This window comes from the organism of the source record quoted next, unplaced genomic scaffold, assembly GCF_019419815.1.
Source record: "Pyrus x bretschneideri cultivar Hongxiangsu unplaced genomic scaffold, Pyrus_bretschneideri_v1 Contig29, whole genome shotgun sequence".
NCBI classification, from domain to species: domain Eukaryota; kingdom Viridiplantae; phylum Streptophyta; class Magnoliopsida; order Rosales; family Rosaceae; genus Pyrus; species Pyrus x bretschneideri.
Genome location: NW_025999601.1, coordinates 1052126 through 1069223, shown reverse-complemented (window position 1 = coordinate 1069223; position 17098 = coordinate 1052126). Strand labels below are relative to the sequence as shown.

The 17098-nt window shown below is 38.9% G+C and overlaps 2 protein-coding genes and 1 pseudogene across 2 annotated transcripts; 1 reads left to right on the top strand and 2 right to left on the bottom strand.

The window, feature by feature from the left end:
* Positions 1–1470: 1470 nt before the first annotated feature.
* Positions 1471–3697, top strand: LOC103934303 (annotated as a pseudogene).
* Positions 3698–4137: 440 nt separating this feature from the next.
* Positions 4138–7562, bottom strand: LOC103934304. The gene is made up of 6 exons (XM_009344056.3): positions 6873–7562; positions 6253–6450; positions 5901–6140; positions 5556–5773; positions 5027–5281; positions 4138–4650 (listed from the first exon to the last, which is right to left on the bottom strand). The coding sequence occupies exons 1-6, from the start codon at positions 7312–7314 to the stop codon at positions 4372–4374; spliced, it is 1632 nt and encodes a 543-aa protein (XP_009342331.2). The 5' UTR covers positions 7315–7562; the 3' UTR covers positions 4138–4371.
* A 4269-nt stretch (positions 7563–11831) lies between these two features.
* Positions 11832–14891, bottom strand: LOC103934300 (E3 ubiquitin-protein ligase RSL1-like). The gene is made up of 3 exons (XM_009344054.3): positions 14083–14891; positions 12560–13332; positions 11832–12204 (listed from the first exon to the last, which is right to left on the bottom strand). The coding sequence occupies exons 1-3, from the start codon at positions 14866–14868 to the stop codon at positions 12090–12092; spliced, it is 1674 nt and encodes a 557-aa protein (XP_009342329.2). The 5' UTR covers positions 14869–14891; the 3' UTR covers positions 11832–12089.
* Positions 14892–17098: the final 2207 nt, after the last annotated feature.

The window sequence follows — 17098 nt, the reverse complement described above, 5'->3', positions numbered from 1 at the left end:
TCAAACGTTGACTCCTCTATTGGGTCGAAAATACCATAGCCCAAAATTGGGCTGGGTGTCGTGAGCAAAAGAGCTTGAAAGTGGGCTGCAGGCCACAGGTCTAGGGGGTAAGCCCAGCCGTAAGGGCTGGCGTGTTGGGCCAAAGGCGGTGGCACGGGTTCAAGCCTAGCAGACGCTAGCTTGTAGACTAGCACACGGGAGGCCTAGCTAAAGCTGAAGCCTTTATCTTTGGGCTGGGGAAAAGACCCAGTCAACCGAGCTGGTTGGATGGCTATGGGCCAGAGCAACACAAGGCCCAGCAAGCATAAAAGCTTACTGGTAGTTGGGCCAAGACAGTTTAGTGTTGCGTAGGCTTCAGACCCTGTCGAGATTGAACCCAGGCCGATGCTTGATTGCTGTGATGGTCAGCTGGGCTTCAGGCCAGCTACCTTGTCGACAATGGTGAGGTGTGTGTGTCGCACCATGTCCAATTTTCCCTTATTTTTTTTTTTCGACATGCGTAAGGTTTTACAAACCTTAGATTTGCTTCTAATTTATATATATACTTTGACTCACAAATTCCACATAGCAATTTAATTACGTAATGCATGAAACAAATATATATCTATATATCTATGTGTGTGTATATATTGACAAATATATGAATATATACGATATATATATCGTAAGGAAAATATAAATGTATAGGGGTTCATGCACCATGGGGAATGTTTTCATGCTTTGTAGACGTTTCAAATATCTTCTTTTATTTTAAGCGTACCTGATTAGCAGAAAACAAATATAAGCCTTTGAATTTTGTAGAAGATAGCCTCCTCTTACGATCCGTCAATTCCTCAGCTTCTGGCAAGAACGTGCTGATAACGTGTTGTAAGCCTATTTGATTGAATGATCTTAGGTCTAGAAAAAGAGGGGGCTGGCGGCAATTAGAGAGGGGAGATAGTGATTTCATTGTGAGGTGTGTTTGACTCACTCTATTGTGCCTTTATTTATAGTAGTAGGATAGGCAAAAACCTTTACCTTTAGGATTAGAACATTTAATAGGTAATCAACTCCTAATATGAATATAAGATACATTCTCATAGCTACCAGGATTTGCACAATCACATTCTTATTCTAAATATGACTACAACACATGTCAATTTATAAATATGATTTTTACCCAAATTACAAGTTTATTTCCTTTGTTCAAATATAATGTAATATTTAAAATAAAATAAAAATTAAAAATAAAAAGCATTTCTCTCTACTCTCCGCACTCCCACGTCTCCCTTCCATTTTATACACATTGTGTGGGCATAAGCTAGTTTTTATGAAGGGATTGGGATCCTATTTGGATTCAAATTGTAGAGATTTTAGGAGTTCTTACATTGTAATTGTTTATCATACATCGTATATTTATAAATCGTTTTGAATTTTTTTATTTAAGATTAAACATAAATAATACTAAACGAAAACTGACCATACGTACAATAAATGGTCGTGATGTGGGAATCCAAAGAGGAACCTTTTAGAATAGTGAATGAGTCAGTTTTCACCAAAAATAGGAAAATCATGCTAACAGGTTCAAGCAGATTCTTCCCTCCATAAATCATCCTCAGCAAAAGTTTGTCGGAAAGAAGATTTGCGCACGGATTCGCTGACTCACTGGAGATGATGCGAGTAACAACAGCTGCTGTTGCTTCTTATTCTCTTTCTTTGAAGGTTGGTTATGGCGGCAGCAGCAGACTCAGACTCAGAGATATGCTGCCTCGTCTTCTTCAATCTTCTTCTGTTGTTGTTTTCTTCAACAATTACTTGGCTTTGTTTCACTCTCGAGCTTCTAAATCGCCCGAATCTAGAAACACCCAACAACACGGGCCTGTGAAAATCGCTAATGTTGAGGATACTCTCAATGTGTTCGACGAAATGCTTCATTGGCGTCCTCTGCCTTCCGTTGTCCCTTTCAACCAAATCTTGACTCAACTTGCCAAGTTGAAACATTATTCGGCAGTCATCTCCTTGAATAACCAAATGGTTGTGTCCAGAATTCGTCCAGATGTTTATACTCTAGCCATAATCATTAATTGCTTTTGTCATCTCAACCAAGTGGAGTTTAGTTTGTCAGTCTTGGGTAACTTCTTCAAATTAGGTTTTGAGCCAGATGTCATGACCTACAGCACTCTAATCAACAGCTTTCTTCTTAAGAATAAAGAGGCCGAGGCTGCAGCACTTTTCGATAAAATGTTGGAGAGTGGTAATTGCAAGCCGAATGTGGTTTCTTTTGGCACATTAGTTAAGCGTCTTTGCTTGAACGGTAACAATGGTGCAGCAATCCAATTGCTTAAGAAGATGGAAGAAAGTGGTTGCAAGCCTAACGTAGTTGTCTATAGCACGATCATCGACAATCTTTGCAAGGATACTCTAGTTGTTGATGCATTGAAGCTCTTTTTAGAAATGACAATTAAGGGTATTGCAACAAATGTCATTACCTATACATCTTTGATTCATGGAGTTTGCAAATTAGGAAATTGGAAAGAAGCTACAAGATTGTTGAATGAAATGGTGAGTAAACATATCTTTCCAAATGTGCACACCTTCAATGTCCTTGTTGATACATTCTGCAAAAAGGGGATGGTCTAGGAAGCAAGGAGCGTGGTTGAAATAATGACGCAAAGGGATATTGCACCCGATACAATTACATACAATTCACTTATAGATGGTTATTGTTTGCAAGGAGAAATTGGCAAGGCAAAAAAGGTTTTTGAAGTAATGCTTAGCAAAGGCTGCATGGTTGATGCTTGTACTTATAACATATTGATAAATGGGTACTGTAAGCATTAAAGGGTAGATGATGCTTTTTCTGGAAATGTCTCAGAGGGGAGTGGTTCCAAATACTATTACTTATAACACTCTTATAGATGGGCTTTGCAAGATGGGGAGAACACAAGATGCACAGAACTTGTTCTCTCAAATGCAACCTTGTGGTCAACTTCTAGACATTCAAACTTATTCTATTTTATTGCATGGCGTTTGTAAAAAGAAACAACTTCCAGAGCTAAAAAAGTTGGAAGAGATGGAGGGAAAGAAGTTGGATTTTGATATTGTAACTTGCACTATTCTTATTGAAGGTTTGTGCAGAGCTAAAAAAGTTGAATATGCATGGGATCTCTTTCGTTGTTTATCGTCAAAAGGAAATCAGCCTAATGTCAAGACATGTACTATAATGATTCGTGGATTATGTAAAAGGGGGCTAACAAGGGAAGCGGAAAACTTGCTAAGGGAAATGGAAGAGAAAGGTTGTTCTTCGTATGGTTGCACATACAACACAATTATCCGAGGGCTTATCAATAACAACGAGACATCAACGGCTGTGAGGCTTATTGAAGAAATGGTGGAGAGGGGTTTTTCTGCAGATGCATCAACTGCGAAGTTGATCATTAATTTATTGTCCAAGGATAAAGTGAATCCCACTTTGTTGGCATTTATAGAAAGACCGTGATGAAATTGCTGAGTCCAGTTCAGGTAGCCATTCATTCATGCATCGTCTAGTGACGTATGATGTTTGTTATTAATTGAATATATCAAGTGATAGAGCAACTTTTATGTTACTCTTGTAAGATGATGAAATCTGTTGGAGAAGAAGAGCATATCTACTGATATGAAATTCGTAGACATATTTATGGCTTGGTTTAAATTCTCATTTATTTTTTGGTGATAAGCAAGTGATTGGCAAATCTTACGAGCCCCAAGAACCGAAACAGCCGGAAATATGGCTAGAAGTGTAATCCGAGTAGGTTCAATAAGATCTTGAACAACCATTTTCCGAAACAAAGCAACAGCCTCCCGGGGCTGATTCATGCGCGAGTACGCATCAATAATAGCAGTACAGGACACAACAGTAGGCTCCGGCATCTGATCAAACAGAGACCGAGCCACTTTAAGCTCCCTCCATTTGCCAAACCATGAATCATGACATTCCAAGTGACAGAATTCCCCTGCGGGATTTCATCGAACACATTGAGAGCAAGCGCCAACGAGCCATAAGCAGCATACATATTAATCAGAAAATAACGACAGCATTCGTGCATTACGCGAGCGGTTAGGGTTAGCACAATCAATCATTTGGAGGCGCTGAATGAATGAAAATTTGAGCACCGATTGAAATTCAGAACGATATGATTTCTTTGTATATTTTTGTTCTTGATCAACAGTTCCTCCCAAAGAGGAAACCCCCTAATAACATCCCAAAACTCTGAGCAAGAGAATTAAAACGATGCCTTTAACTTTTCTTTCTTTTCTCTCTATCCTCTCTGTTTTATTTTTTCAGCTGTACAAGTAACGTAGTAACCCTATGATATATACATTGTACCTCTCTGAAGTAAACTAGAGCAATCATGCCTCGGCTAGTACCGGAACAGAATCACCAAGCGTTACCTCTTCTTCCGGCTCTTCAGTATTACCTTCAAGAGGTGTTTCATCCACTTCTGCTGTGAAGTTCAGCGGCCCTTGTGGTGTTCCAAAGAGTGTAGTGAATATCTGTCTATGGCATTCATCACAAAAGTAGATGTAGGTGAAATGGCCCTCGTATGGAAGCTTATGTACTGCAGCTCCTGGTAAAATCCGGTGAACGAAATCAGTCATCGATGGTGGGACCACCTTATCGTCCATCCCCTGTCAAACATTGGAGGAGAATGGTCTGGATTAGTACAAAATTTAACCGAAAATTAACACCTCCGATGAAAAATACAAAACGCTCTGTATAGTTTGAATGAAGCCATTGAATGGCAAGAGATTCGTTGTGGTTACAAGGAAACAACTATCACCAGAAATCTGTCTACGAGTATGTTACGCCATACATTACTTTCTGAATCTTCCCTCGACTAACTTAGGACAAGTAGTAATTCAAACCTTTCTTATGTTAGCATGAGGAAGAGCAACTCAATTAGAACAATCCTGTCAAATGACTGATCTCATTGTTATCAAGTATCTCAGCAGTAAAAGTATCGATAGCTCAAACAAACATGTAAACGACGGAGATGCTTCTGACCTGCCATATGTGTATTGGGCCAAGGAAGCCAATGTATTCTTCCTGAGCTGAGCTGAGCATGGACTTAATCCAATTTAGCACGCCTTTCCCTTGTTCTTTCTTCTGCAATTTGAGGTCTGCAAGGCTGAAACCCCAATTTGACACTTGCAAAACAGCTTCCTCCACGAAGGGTTTCGAGATTCTCTGCCTAATTGATTCTTCCGCATCCCTTTGCCAGAATTCTTCGTAGATTGGGTCCTCCATCAGAGCTTTATCCTGGAGAACAAAACGAAAACTCATACACGTAAAACAATAGTCATTGTGGTAATCATTTAACACAAACAAATGGGAGCCGAATGACATGGAAACCATGACAAGTGAGGGATCAACCATGTAATATTTTCTGCATTGTTAGAAGAGAAGACCTCCAAGACCGGATCAGTCTCCAACTTATATGAGGAACATATGCATTTGTTGTAATAATCGAAATTTAGTTGTAAGATTTGTAAATATTTCAGTCTGTAAACAAAATGTTGATAATGATCCTCACCCTCTTTCCCAGTGACAATGACAGCCATTTATCAATTTGTCCGTGCTTTCCAGACAAGAAGCTTCTTTGATAGAAGAAAGAAAGAAATCTAGGAAAACTCCTTGCCAAAAAGTACAAAAATTTTCTGCTTCGCGTCCATTTCCCCCAGGTCCTGCGTCTCTCTTCCCTGTTCATGACTGAATCATACGGATTCACCATTGGAGCAAACATGGCTGCACCTGCAAGTTAAAGGTCACTACGGATTATCAAAACACCCATAGCTTAAAATTTTTGCCCATAATTTTGCAAACCTTTGCAATACTTGGAAAGCTTGCAAGGAACATCATATAGAAGTGACATTGATACCTGCAAGTCTATCAGGAATGTATCTTAGTGCTGCCCAAGCATGCATGCTTCCGCTCGAGTATCCCACAACCCAAAACTTGTCATTGACACCAACAGCATCGGCTAAGAGCAACATATCCATTGCTGAAGATTCAAGGTTTCTGTCGGGATGAGGATCACTCTCTCCGAACCCAGGAAGATCATACGTCAACAAGCGAACGCCAAACTCTTCTAACAGGGAAGGCTTAAGTCCAGGAATTCCTAAGTTTCAGAAGAATGTCACAAAAATAAGCAGATGCATTCATGCGACAATGAACATGGACGATAAAGCAGATGCAGTATGTTTTTGTTTTCAACATCCAAAATGTACAACCTGCAAGCCGAGATGATAGGAAAGAATGCGGAGCAATGATTGAAAATCTAGCTCTGTTAGCTGGAACACCTTGCTCCTTGTATGCCATGAATCTACCATCTGGAAGCATTACACGGGCAGCCCTTGGTGGATGAATGTGCATCTTCTTAATCTCGGGCGCAGGACTAGAAGGAGTAGCTTCGGTATTCACATACAACACTGGAAATTGGTAAATTCATGTCAGTAAGATCCATACTTATTTCAAAGACCAAATTATTACTAAGAAATTGGAAAATGACACCAAATATGCTATATGAAATTTTCCCGGAAATTTTCCAGGATTTCCAGAATATTCTGTTTGGTTCTCGAGAAAGGAAATAGGTCATGCAGTAAATTAGAGCATTGCAAAATGAAATTTCAGGTCCTATTTTCCTTCATTTTCTCAGCATCCAAACACAAGCTAAACATTTCAACAAAAACTCGAGTCAGAAGATTTTCCCGTTCATATCTTGAAAAAAAATATAAATTAAATAAAAATTCAAAACTCATAACAAGCACAAGTTATCCAACAAAAAAAATCTGTTAGTCCTGAATTTTCTCAGCAACCAAACAGCGGATAAACGACCGCACACAACACACACCTGCAAAAGCAAGAAGCGAGACCAACACGATCACCGACCAAGCATGAATCGGGTCCTTATCCTCCGGCAGATACTCGTTCACGAACCGCAATTTCCTGCGAAGCTGCGTCACTCTCTTCCCCAAGTACGACCCCCTCACCTTCCCCAAGCTCCTCCGCAACACCGAGTCCCGATTCCCTAGGCTCTGCCGCACTACATCCCTGCACCCTTTCCCGAACTCCACCGCCATCTCCGCCGCCGCTTTCGAGAACTCCCGCACCAGTCCCCCCAGCGTCTCCGGCGGAACCGGCTCGCTCGCATTGTGGCTCATAGCCACGCCACCCGGAACGGCGCCATACACTGCCCTTCCCGTGCTACTTCCACCCCCGTTTACAAGATCATTGGGTAGCCACGGCCTGGGCCGGCCCGCGTAGAATTCGGGTTCAGTGTCCGGCTCCGACATTGAATCACAGAGCAACTGCGGCCAACGAAGAAATGGAAGAAAAAATGGAGAGTTGAAAATTGAGAGATTAGTTTTTGAAGAAAAAATTTAAGAAAAAAAAGGGAAATGTGGGTAGAAATTGAGGGTGGAAAGGTTGAAAACGAAAGGGTGAGAAAAAGTGGAGTGCGAAAAAGAAAGCGGGTGGCCTTTTTGGTTTCTTGCAGTTGCAGACTTGCAGTGGAATTTTCGTGTTTGTTTTCTGGAAATTTCATATTTTTACTCTTGTTTTTATTTGCTTTTTATTTTTGTTTTGCGCAATCTTTCACCTAAACTTTTCGTTTTACATTCTCGTGATACTGCAATAATATTACTAGATTAAATTTAAGAAGTTTTAACCAAACGATTCTGATAACATATTTTATCGAAAAATCATATTTTTACTTTTAAAATCAATCTTGACACTATTAACTCACAACATATTTTTGTTATTTTCGTCAAAATTCAAAGTTTTCAAACATTTGTCATTAGTTTTTCTTTAAATTTATAAATTAAATTTTATAGAATAAATGATTTAGTTTAAATTTTTAATCGTTCTTTACCCATTTTTTATTGATGGAATTTATTTCCGTAATTTTTTATGGGTTGTTTTTTGGATCGCGTGGGATCGGGTGTCGTGGGCAGTGAGGAATTGGTAATTCTGGTTGGGCCAGCAGTGGGTCTGAGGTAGAGATTAACGGTGGAAATCCGTTTTGTCAGTGCGTCAGCAGAATAATACATAGCGGAAGTGGCGGTTGGTGGGGCGGTAACGACCATCATCTGCCTTTTGTCGCCTGCACACAATCTCTCTCTCCTCGCGATCCTGATGATCTCGTTTCTTTCAGAGCCAGCGCCAACGCCGGCCACGTCTTTGGAAATATTCGAAAATATTAGAACGTTGGTGCTCCAACTTCAACGGCTCAGATTTTCACAATTTGTATCAATCGTTCTCGTCTGGATGACTTTGTTAAAATTTACATTTGTAATAAATAAAAAATCAGTTGTAAACAAGTGGTCGAAGTTCTAACGGAATTATGTAAAATGATTAATATTCTAACAGGTTTAAAAGTCAATATTTAGTAAGTCAAGTTTGGAATCAAAATTCCAATTGAAGTGCAAATGATATTTTACTACAATAACGAAAAACAATAATGCTATGTAAGGGTGCACGGGTTTGGTTCTCCCTGATCTCCCTCTCTCTAAGATAATAATAGTAATAGTAATTTTTTTTTTTTTTTTTGATTGGTGAGTTTAGTCCATGGCTTGTGAAGTCGTTGTAATATGACTACAATAGAGTGGTACCAAAAAGTAAAACGCGGACAATAGCTTAGTTTGATATTTTGGTGATCACCAAGACACCACAAATTCATCTGATAATGTTCATATAACTCTATTATCTATTCCTAAACAACATTTTATTTCAAATTAAAAATTGGAGGTCTTGGGTTTGAAACCCACTTCTTCTCTAGAAGCCAGACTTGTGGGCAGATGGAAGCTGAAATGTCTCTGTAAGTCTTTCCGGTCTCCAAAAGGAGTGAATAATCGTGACTTATCCAATTTTTTTTTAATGCTACCGTGTTGTAGTTTACGATATGTACCAGATATTAAAGGATAAGGATTTTTTATTTTTATTTAGTCAAAAGAGTCTAAAAAAATTCAACGGTTTAAAATCTCAGTGCATAAGAAAAAAACCTGGTGCACAATATAAAAACCCGTATGTAAGACACCATGTAAAATGTTTGTTTGCACCTATGTTAGCCTATGTGAATTGATTAGGAATTTATGTAACATGAGAATTTTTCTTTTAAGGTTGTAAAATGGGACTTGCAAAATGATGTGTTTGGGTTCATATTTGTAGTTGCTAGGTTAACCAGTCTACCATTCTTTACTAGGGTATATAAATCGACCGTAATCTTTTTATTTTTTTGTATTTAAAAAAATAAGGGATATTATATACACTAAAGAGAGAGGATGGGCTTAGCCCCATAATGGGCTAGCAATAAACTAGTTCAAATTCGTTTTTTACGACAATTGAACCTAAGACCTCTCATTTACCAGTAAAGAGGAATACCGCTAAACTGTAGTACTAAGCGGCAAATCGACCATAATCTATTTAAAAGTGTTTCTTTGAATGAGAATTTGCACCGAAGATGCAATACTACCATGGTCAACGCCGGTCCAGGAGGTAGGCCACAAAGAGCGACCGGCATGGGCTCCAGAAAGAATTATCTTATTTAGAGTACCTACAAATAAAAATTTTAGTCCTGGTAGAAAAATAACCATATTTGGGTGTGAAGGTGAGAGGGGACACAAAAAGGACAGAGATAACGAAAATGGCAGCCGCAACACATTTAGGTATTATGGAAATTTTACAGTGACAAGGACCTAATTTAGTATTTGCTCTAGGGCCGGCCCTAACGAAAGTATATGAAGTCGAGTTACTAAGGGAGATGGGGAGTTCGGCTAAACCACACAATGGATAACCTAATTTGATATTGAATTCATCATCTACGAGATTTGAACATAAGACTTCTCACTTCTAAGTGAAGAGAAATACTACAAGAATTTATCTAAGCTGAGTGGCTATTACCCGAATTTATCTAAGCTTATGAGTATAAATGATGTTCAGAATAGGCCAAATATAAACATACAAACGGCATTAGCACAATATTCTCGTTTCTAGCTTTTGAATCGAAAGGAAAACAAACTAACGCAATCAGTCACGCATCATCATTTTAATCTAATAATCAAAGCTTAAGATAGAGAATGTAAATTATCATTCTCTTCCAACAAAAATAGACAAAGAATGACATCACTAGTAATATAATTGACGCATACAATAATCTGGACATGTAGTGTCTCTTTGCCTATATGCGACTCATATGTAAAAGTAACTTATTAAAATTACAAATAAATAAATTTCTGCATACACATTAAACTCTAATTTGCTTGCAAGGAGAAATGCCTCCGTGAGTCTTTCCGACCATCAAAAATATCTATTTTCTTCTTGGTTGCACGGATACTCAAGTAATTTTATGCTTAAGCGAAAGGGAAGTGATTATCACACCATTTTTAGTCTCTTGCACGCCCCTATTTAATCCCGGTTGTTGATTTCATATGAATTATTCAATTTGATGACAATAAATAAAGAGGGTTGTGTGAGAAATTAAAAATAATGTGTGAAATTCTTTCCAACTTTCAAAGAATTTTTTTTCAATTAAATCAAACTAAATTTATGGACGTTGTTTGATGAACATATAAATATTGAATATTTTTAAATTCAGCAATAATGTAAGCATATTGTGGCTTTGAAGTTGTCACTAAAAAGTGAGAGTCCATCATAGAACACTCAAATTTCAATCTTGTTAAATCCTGCTCAACACATAAATGGAATCATAAAGACTTGAAGAGCACTGAAAAAAATCAGCAAAAGTGTGGTAGTAGCACTAGCACACGACAGCGATGACACTTCAAAAACTTTTGGGCAAACAAGGCCCCATGGAAGCTTGGTGGTGGAATCAATCATTTTGGTGGTTTGGTGGTCCTCACTCCTATAATATTACTAATCTTATCAAATAAATAATACTACACAATAATAATAATAATAATAATAATGATTGACCGACACCACATCATATAGATTGGAAGAATCTAGAATCACACCTACAGGCTACATCTACATGTGAGAATCTCTCTCTTTATATTTTTGGGATGCATATATATTGGTTGATTCGTTGTTTTTATCTACTAAAATTAGTTTTACATACATTCACACATGGATACAGAAAACTAGGGCACACCAACCAACCTATCATTTGGGGGTGGTTTTTTTTTTTTTTTTTTTTTTTTTAAGAACCAGCTTGTGGCTTTACCATGACATTTCATCCTTTTAGAGGTCATGCAGACTCACAGAGAGACATTTTAGCCTCCTCTTGGCCACCATCATATGATTCACTGGCACCAAGAATAGAACCCAGAATGTGCTGTGTGAAATACAAACTTGAAATTCATCTCTAACCAATGAATCACCCCGTGGTAGTTACATCACGGTTAGGGTTCAACCATGCCAAAATTGTTGAAGTTGAAAGGTAGGAGAAAGAGCTTCCAGGATAGGATTGATGGGATCCATAGGGAAAGAAGGGGGAGAACTAGATAGAAACGATAAAACTAAAACATTCAATATTTTCATGGTTCTCAAATGAGTAGCAAAAGACCTAAACACATACAAGCGGAGGAAACTACAACCCTGGATATCTAAATGGGCTTATTGTACTTAAACGGGTCAAGCCCAAAAGATAGGATCTTAACAAGGAGACCTCGTTTGGTGTCTATGATTGAATTGAATTAGATAATTCACTAACTTTATTGAAGCAAGAAAATGATGTAACTTCCTAAATTTCGTAACGCTGAAGGTCAAATAAAGTTTCCTCCACAACTAATCCCTTTTACCTTCAACTTGGCATCCGTCTTGATTCGGCATATAGATTGACCAGAAGACAGAATTGATCTCAAAACATAAAGAGGATGCACGCTAAATGCAAGAGGAAAACATAATATGCCAAACATTTACAAAAATTGGGCAATGTATTAGATTAGCATCGCCAATTTTGGTCCTCTAAAACCGTTCTCACTCATCTTACACCAATCTTTTTTCCATACCAAATAACCAAAACAACGGAAAAGTGGAAAGCACAACAACTATGACTATTGGCTCAAATATTCAGTTATAATCTCACAAGAGAGAGTCATGGTAATCCTGATCATCGCTGTGGCTGTTCACGTATGATGTTACGCTCATCCCAGATTTTACATTTACATGTTGCTTTCTTGTTCTTCCATTCAGCACCACAAGTATAGCAAAACTCGTATCCACATCTACAAAGACAACGCAAGCATGGACAAACCGCAAGGATTGGTGTAAAGCGAAAAAATATCAGCACGCAGAAAACAAGAAGAGAAAACTTTTCTATTGCAGGTAAAAGAAGAGAAAAGACAGTTTGCAACTAGTAAGGGAAATATGTAAGAACGTAAATTAGATCAGCACGCATAAATAGGCTCTTGTAGTCAACTTGCTAGCAGCTAGATCATCTTGAGTTCACTAACTATATATTTTGTTTATCCTTTTCTCGTTTCATTCCCCTCTCAAAAAATTGCTAATATAATGTAAGATCACAAAAACAACACAATTAAAAGATGAGTCTGAAAGGAGGCGAGAGGAGGGAAGTAATACCTGCAAGTTATGTGGTAACAACCTTCTGCGAGTTCAACCATATTGCTGCACTTGGTGCACTGACGCCAGTGTTTCTTCTTAGCCAGTGAGTTCAGCAATTGATCTTCTGGGCGGGGATTGGGATTTAATCGCTTATAGTCATAGCAGTTCATATTGAAGTGCCAAGGAACCTTGCAATTGATACAAAAATAGTAAAGACATTTCTTGCATCTCCTGGCTCCAGATTGCTCAGCACCAACAAAAGAAGTTTTGGTATATTCTAAGACCTCATTGTTAGACATTAATGCAGAACACTTCGGATTTGGGCAATAAACCTTGTCTGTAACAGGAATAGCAGATTCCTTGATTCTTTGGCTAATAGCCTCAACTAGCTTAGGTGCCAAGAATTTTGCGCAGCTATCAATATTCACCTCAGTTTTACAGCCTTCATGAGGGCACCCTGCCACCATCCCATTCAGAAACTTTACTTCCACATGTTGTTTCATACAAGAGAAGCAATACCTATGCAGACAACCATCGATTGAAAACATTTCAGCAACATCGATTTCTTCAAAGCAAATTACACAAGTCTCCTTCAAACTCTTTCCTTCACTCGTTTCTGCCTGCCAGGTGATCTGAGAAACAATAGCCTCCCTTGCAATCTTAAGTGCAAACTTAATGTCGCTACGAGCCACAAGAGAAGGGCTGCAATATTCAAATTTTTTCTGTAGAAGAGCCACTTGATTAACTAACGTTGCAACCTTGCTATTTCCAGGTTGCACTCTGTTTGTGACCTGTATTCGTAAGATGTCAATCATCTACACTAGTGCCACCACATCGGAATTTTCTGTTAAACCATGCTTTATTCATAAACACAAAAAACAACCATCATATCAAACACATGGGTTTTCTGGATATGCTTCATTGATGAGAGTTACGTATAAAATTCTAACATGTTGATTTGAAACTAGTAACTGGCTTTAACACACAAGAGCAGCAAACAGAGCACAATGTTCAACATGCCAATTTGAAACTTCAGGATAGGGTTTATCAAAACAACTGTTAATTCTCCTCCCAAATCCCAAATATCAAGTTGCTTGAGATTAGACCTTGCAGCTTCTGCAGCTAAATTAACAGTCCCAATCACTTTCACAAATTAAGAAGCAACATTTGTTACCTTGCACTTAAACCAATTAACCCAACCGAACCACTTAGCTAAAGACCGACAAAGCAAATCACTACGATTGAAATCCCGGTTCAACAACTACGGAGTAAGACTAGAAATTGTCAATTCAATTACCTTCGTCACACTTCTCACTAAACCCACACAATGTGGCAATGCTCCATATACCAAAATACCCAATAGTTAGTTCATACAACCAAAGATTGCAACAAGCCAATAAAGTCTAACACTGTTGTCTCCAACAAAAAACACAAACTTTCACCCAATAATTCCAAACAAAAAGCCCAAAAAATATTAAATTAAATTCACAAAACAAAGAGATTAATAATTAAAAAGCGATTGTTTAATTGCTAAAACTCACATATTGGTAAATCATGTAGTCATCACAGAAAAAGGTCACAGCTTCCAAGTCAAGAGTGAGAGCTTTGTTAAGCCCTTCAATGATGGCCTCGAGCTCCGCCGCCTCATTGCTCAGCACGACGCCGTCAACCACCGCCTCCAGATTCTTCCTCGCCTCGAATATCAGATTGTCCATCGGGTCGCAGATCGCGACACCCACCCCGGCCACCACGGACTTGACATCCCTAACCATCTCCTCGCTCACCAAACCCTTGCAATACAGCCTCAAATTCTCAGTCTCCACCACCACCGCAGGTTTTGACGATGACGCGCCGTCCGTACAGTACGGACGCTCGTAATACTCGCCGTGCTGGGCCCAGTAGTCCTCGGGCACGTCGCGGAGTTCGACGGCGAACTTTTGATCGTGAATCCGACGGCTGAGATCGCCTTTCGCCTTCATCATTTCCAATACCGTGCGTTCGTGGTCCTCGCGCTCCTGAGCGAATCGCTCGACGTCCTCGAGCATCAGAGCGGCGGCTATGTCCAAGACGGCGTCGTATGAACATTCGTGAGGCGGCGACGGAGCTGGAGAGTTGTGCGAGCTCGAAGAGGGTACGAGGGCGAGAGAGGCGGTCATGGCTTCCTGCATTTGGAGCTTGAAGGCCATTTCGAGGTCGGAGGCTAGAGTTTGGGCCGCCATGAGCTCTCTGCGTTGCTCGGAGAGAATATTGTCGAGGTCATCTCCGCCCGTACAGTCATCCATGATCGGCCTCTTTTCGGGGTCGGAGTCTAGAGTTTGGGCCGCCATTAGCTCCCTGCGTTGCTCGGAGAGAATATCGTCGAGGCCGTCTCTGTCCGTACGATAATCCATGATCGGCCTCTTTTCGTGATCGGAGTCTAGAGTTTAGCCCGCCATGAGCTCTCTGCGCCGCTCGGAGACAAGGGTGGCAGAGTGGTTGTTTTTCTTTTGCTGCTGAGACTGGGTTTGTATTTGGGGAGTTAAAGCGACAGAAAAAATCAAGGGGGGGGAAAAGCGGAACCTTGTTAGGGAAGGTGGGTGAGTTTTTTCAGCCACGTGTCTTGTAAAATTACTTTGACTAATGTTGACTAACCCTTTAAACAGATTTTTATTCTTTTATACCCTAGCATATTGTAATTTGTTGTAAAATCAGCGGGGTATATGTAGTGAAATAAATAAAATAAAACATAAAATTTATGAGATTCTTCTATATTTAGTGTGACTAAAATACGTTCTTAGAATAACAGTGATATTTTCATTTATAATATAAAACAATAGAAATACAAAGATAATTCTCACTATTTTTTTTTTCTCTCTTTCTTTCTTCCTTCTGTTTCTGCCGTATGGCTTCTTTGTACAGAGCCGGTGTGTTCCTGTGTGTTCCTCTTTCTTATTCATAGGCAAAGGAATGATATTTAAAAAACCATAGTGCTGCTTTTGTGCAGCCACCATATTTGGTCCCCCCTTTTTTATTGGAAATTTTAACGAAATATTCTTTGTATTATTCATTTTTAACAAAAATAATATTTTTACTCTAAAAAGTCACTTATGAGACTATTCACTTACAACACATTTTTATCATTTTGGTTAAAACTCACAGTTTTCAAGTCATTTTCATTAGTTTTTATTTTTTTTATTTGCCACCACATTCATCCTCTTTGTTGAGTGGGCATCCATTCATTTACACACTCTCCTTTGGATGACCACAAGTCTTTGATTGACTCGTTAAAATCTTGATCAGTTTTTTATGCTCCTCCTGATGAGTATCTCCTCCTAATTTCAAATTCTTTAAGCTGATGCATATCAATGTCATACTTGAACTTCTGTGGGCTTATCATTGATCATTCTGCTTCAATCTCTTGCATAGCAAAGTGGTGCACAATCTTTCTGATCCACATATGGCACATTCTCAAATGGAATATGTCTTTACCATTGAAGACACCCCAATATCTTGGAGGTCGACCAAGCAAACTCTAGTTGCGACTTCTTCGAACCATGCTAAGATTCTCGCCTTGCATGAAGCCTCGCGTGAATGCTTTGGGTTGAGAGCAGTCGTGGAACATATTCGAAGCAATAATGATCTTTCTACTGTCATTGACCTTCCTACGACGATCTTTGAAGACAATGCAGCATGTATCGAGTAGTTGAAGAAGGGATACATCAAGGGAGACAACACCAAACACATTGAGCCAAAGTTCTTTTATTTTCACCAGCAACAACACATCAGAACATTGAAGTCAAGCAACTTCGTTCCCAGGACAACCTGGCCGATCTCTTCACCAAGGCATTACCCAAGTCTAATTTTCAGAAACTCGACCAAAGAATCGATATGCGTAAATTATCTGAGTTGAATTGCTTATAGTTCTCTTATTTAAAAGTTATGTTTGAATTGCTTATAGTTCTCTTAGTTAAAAGTTATGTCTAACTCAGAGGGAGTATCCCGAAATATACTCAGTTGATCTTAATGTACTTTTTTCCCTAAAATTAGGAGCATTTTTCCCACTAGATTTTTGCTACCTAACGAGGTTTTGATAGGTTACCCATCATGGGATGATCATACTCTTTGAGGTTCATTACTTTCGTCCCGTATGATGTTTGTTTTAGACATTATGCATACTTCTCACTTTTCTCCTTAGTTTATGGGTTTTGTACCCCCTTAGGTTTTACCATAACGAGATTTTGTGAATTTTACTACCAATGCATACTTTCTTTAATTCAAGACTCTCATTCGCCCGTTGTGCCGATGACTTCATGAGCTAATCTACTTCATCTGTTGAAGACCTAATGCAATGTTTTGTTTGAGTATTTACACACTCAAGAGGGAGTGTTGCAATCATATTTAATTTAGGAATGTGAGTGTGTAAATCCTAAAGTATTTCGGATATCTTTAGAAGATTATCTAGGGTTAAATATTATCCTATTAGAGTTGTAATTCTATTAGGGTAAAGAATTAACCTTCCTTATTACTATAAATAAAGCACAATAGGGTGGAAAACAATACACCTCACAATTAAATCTC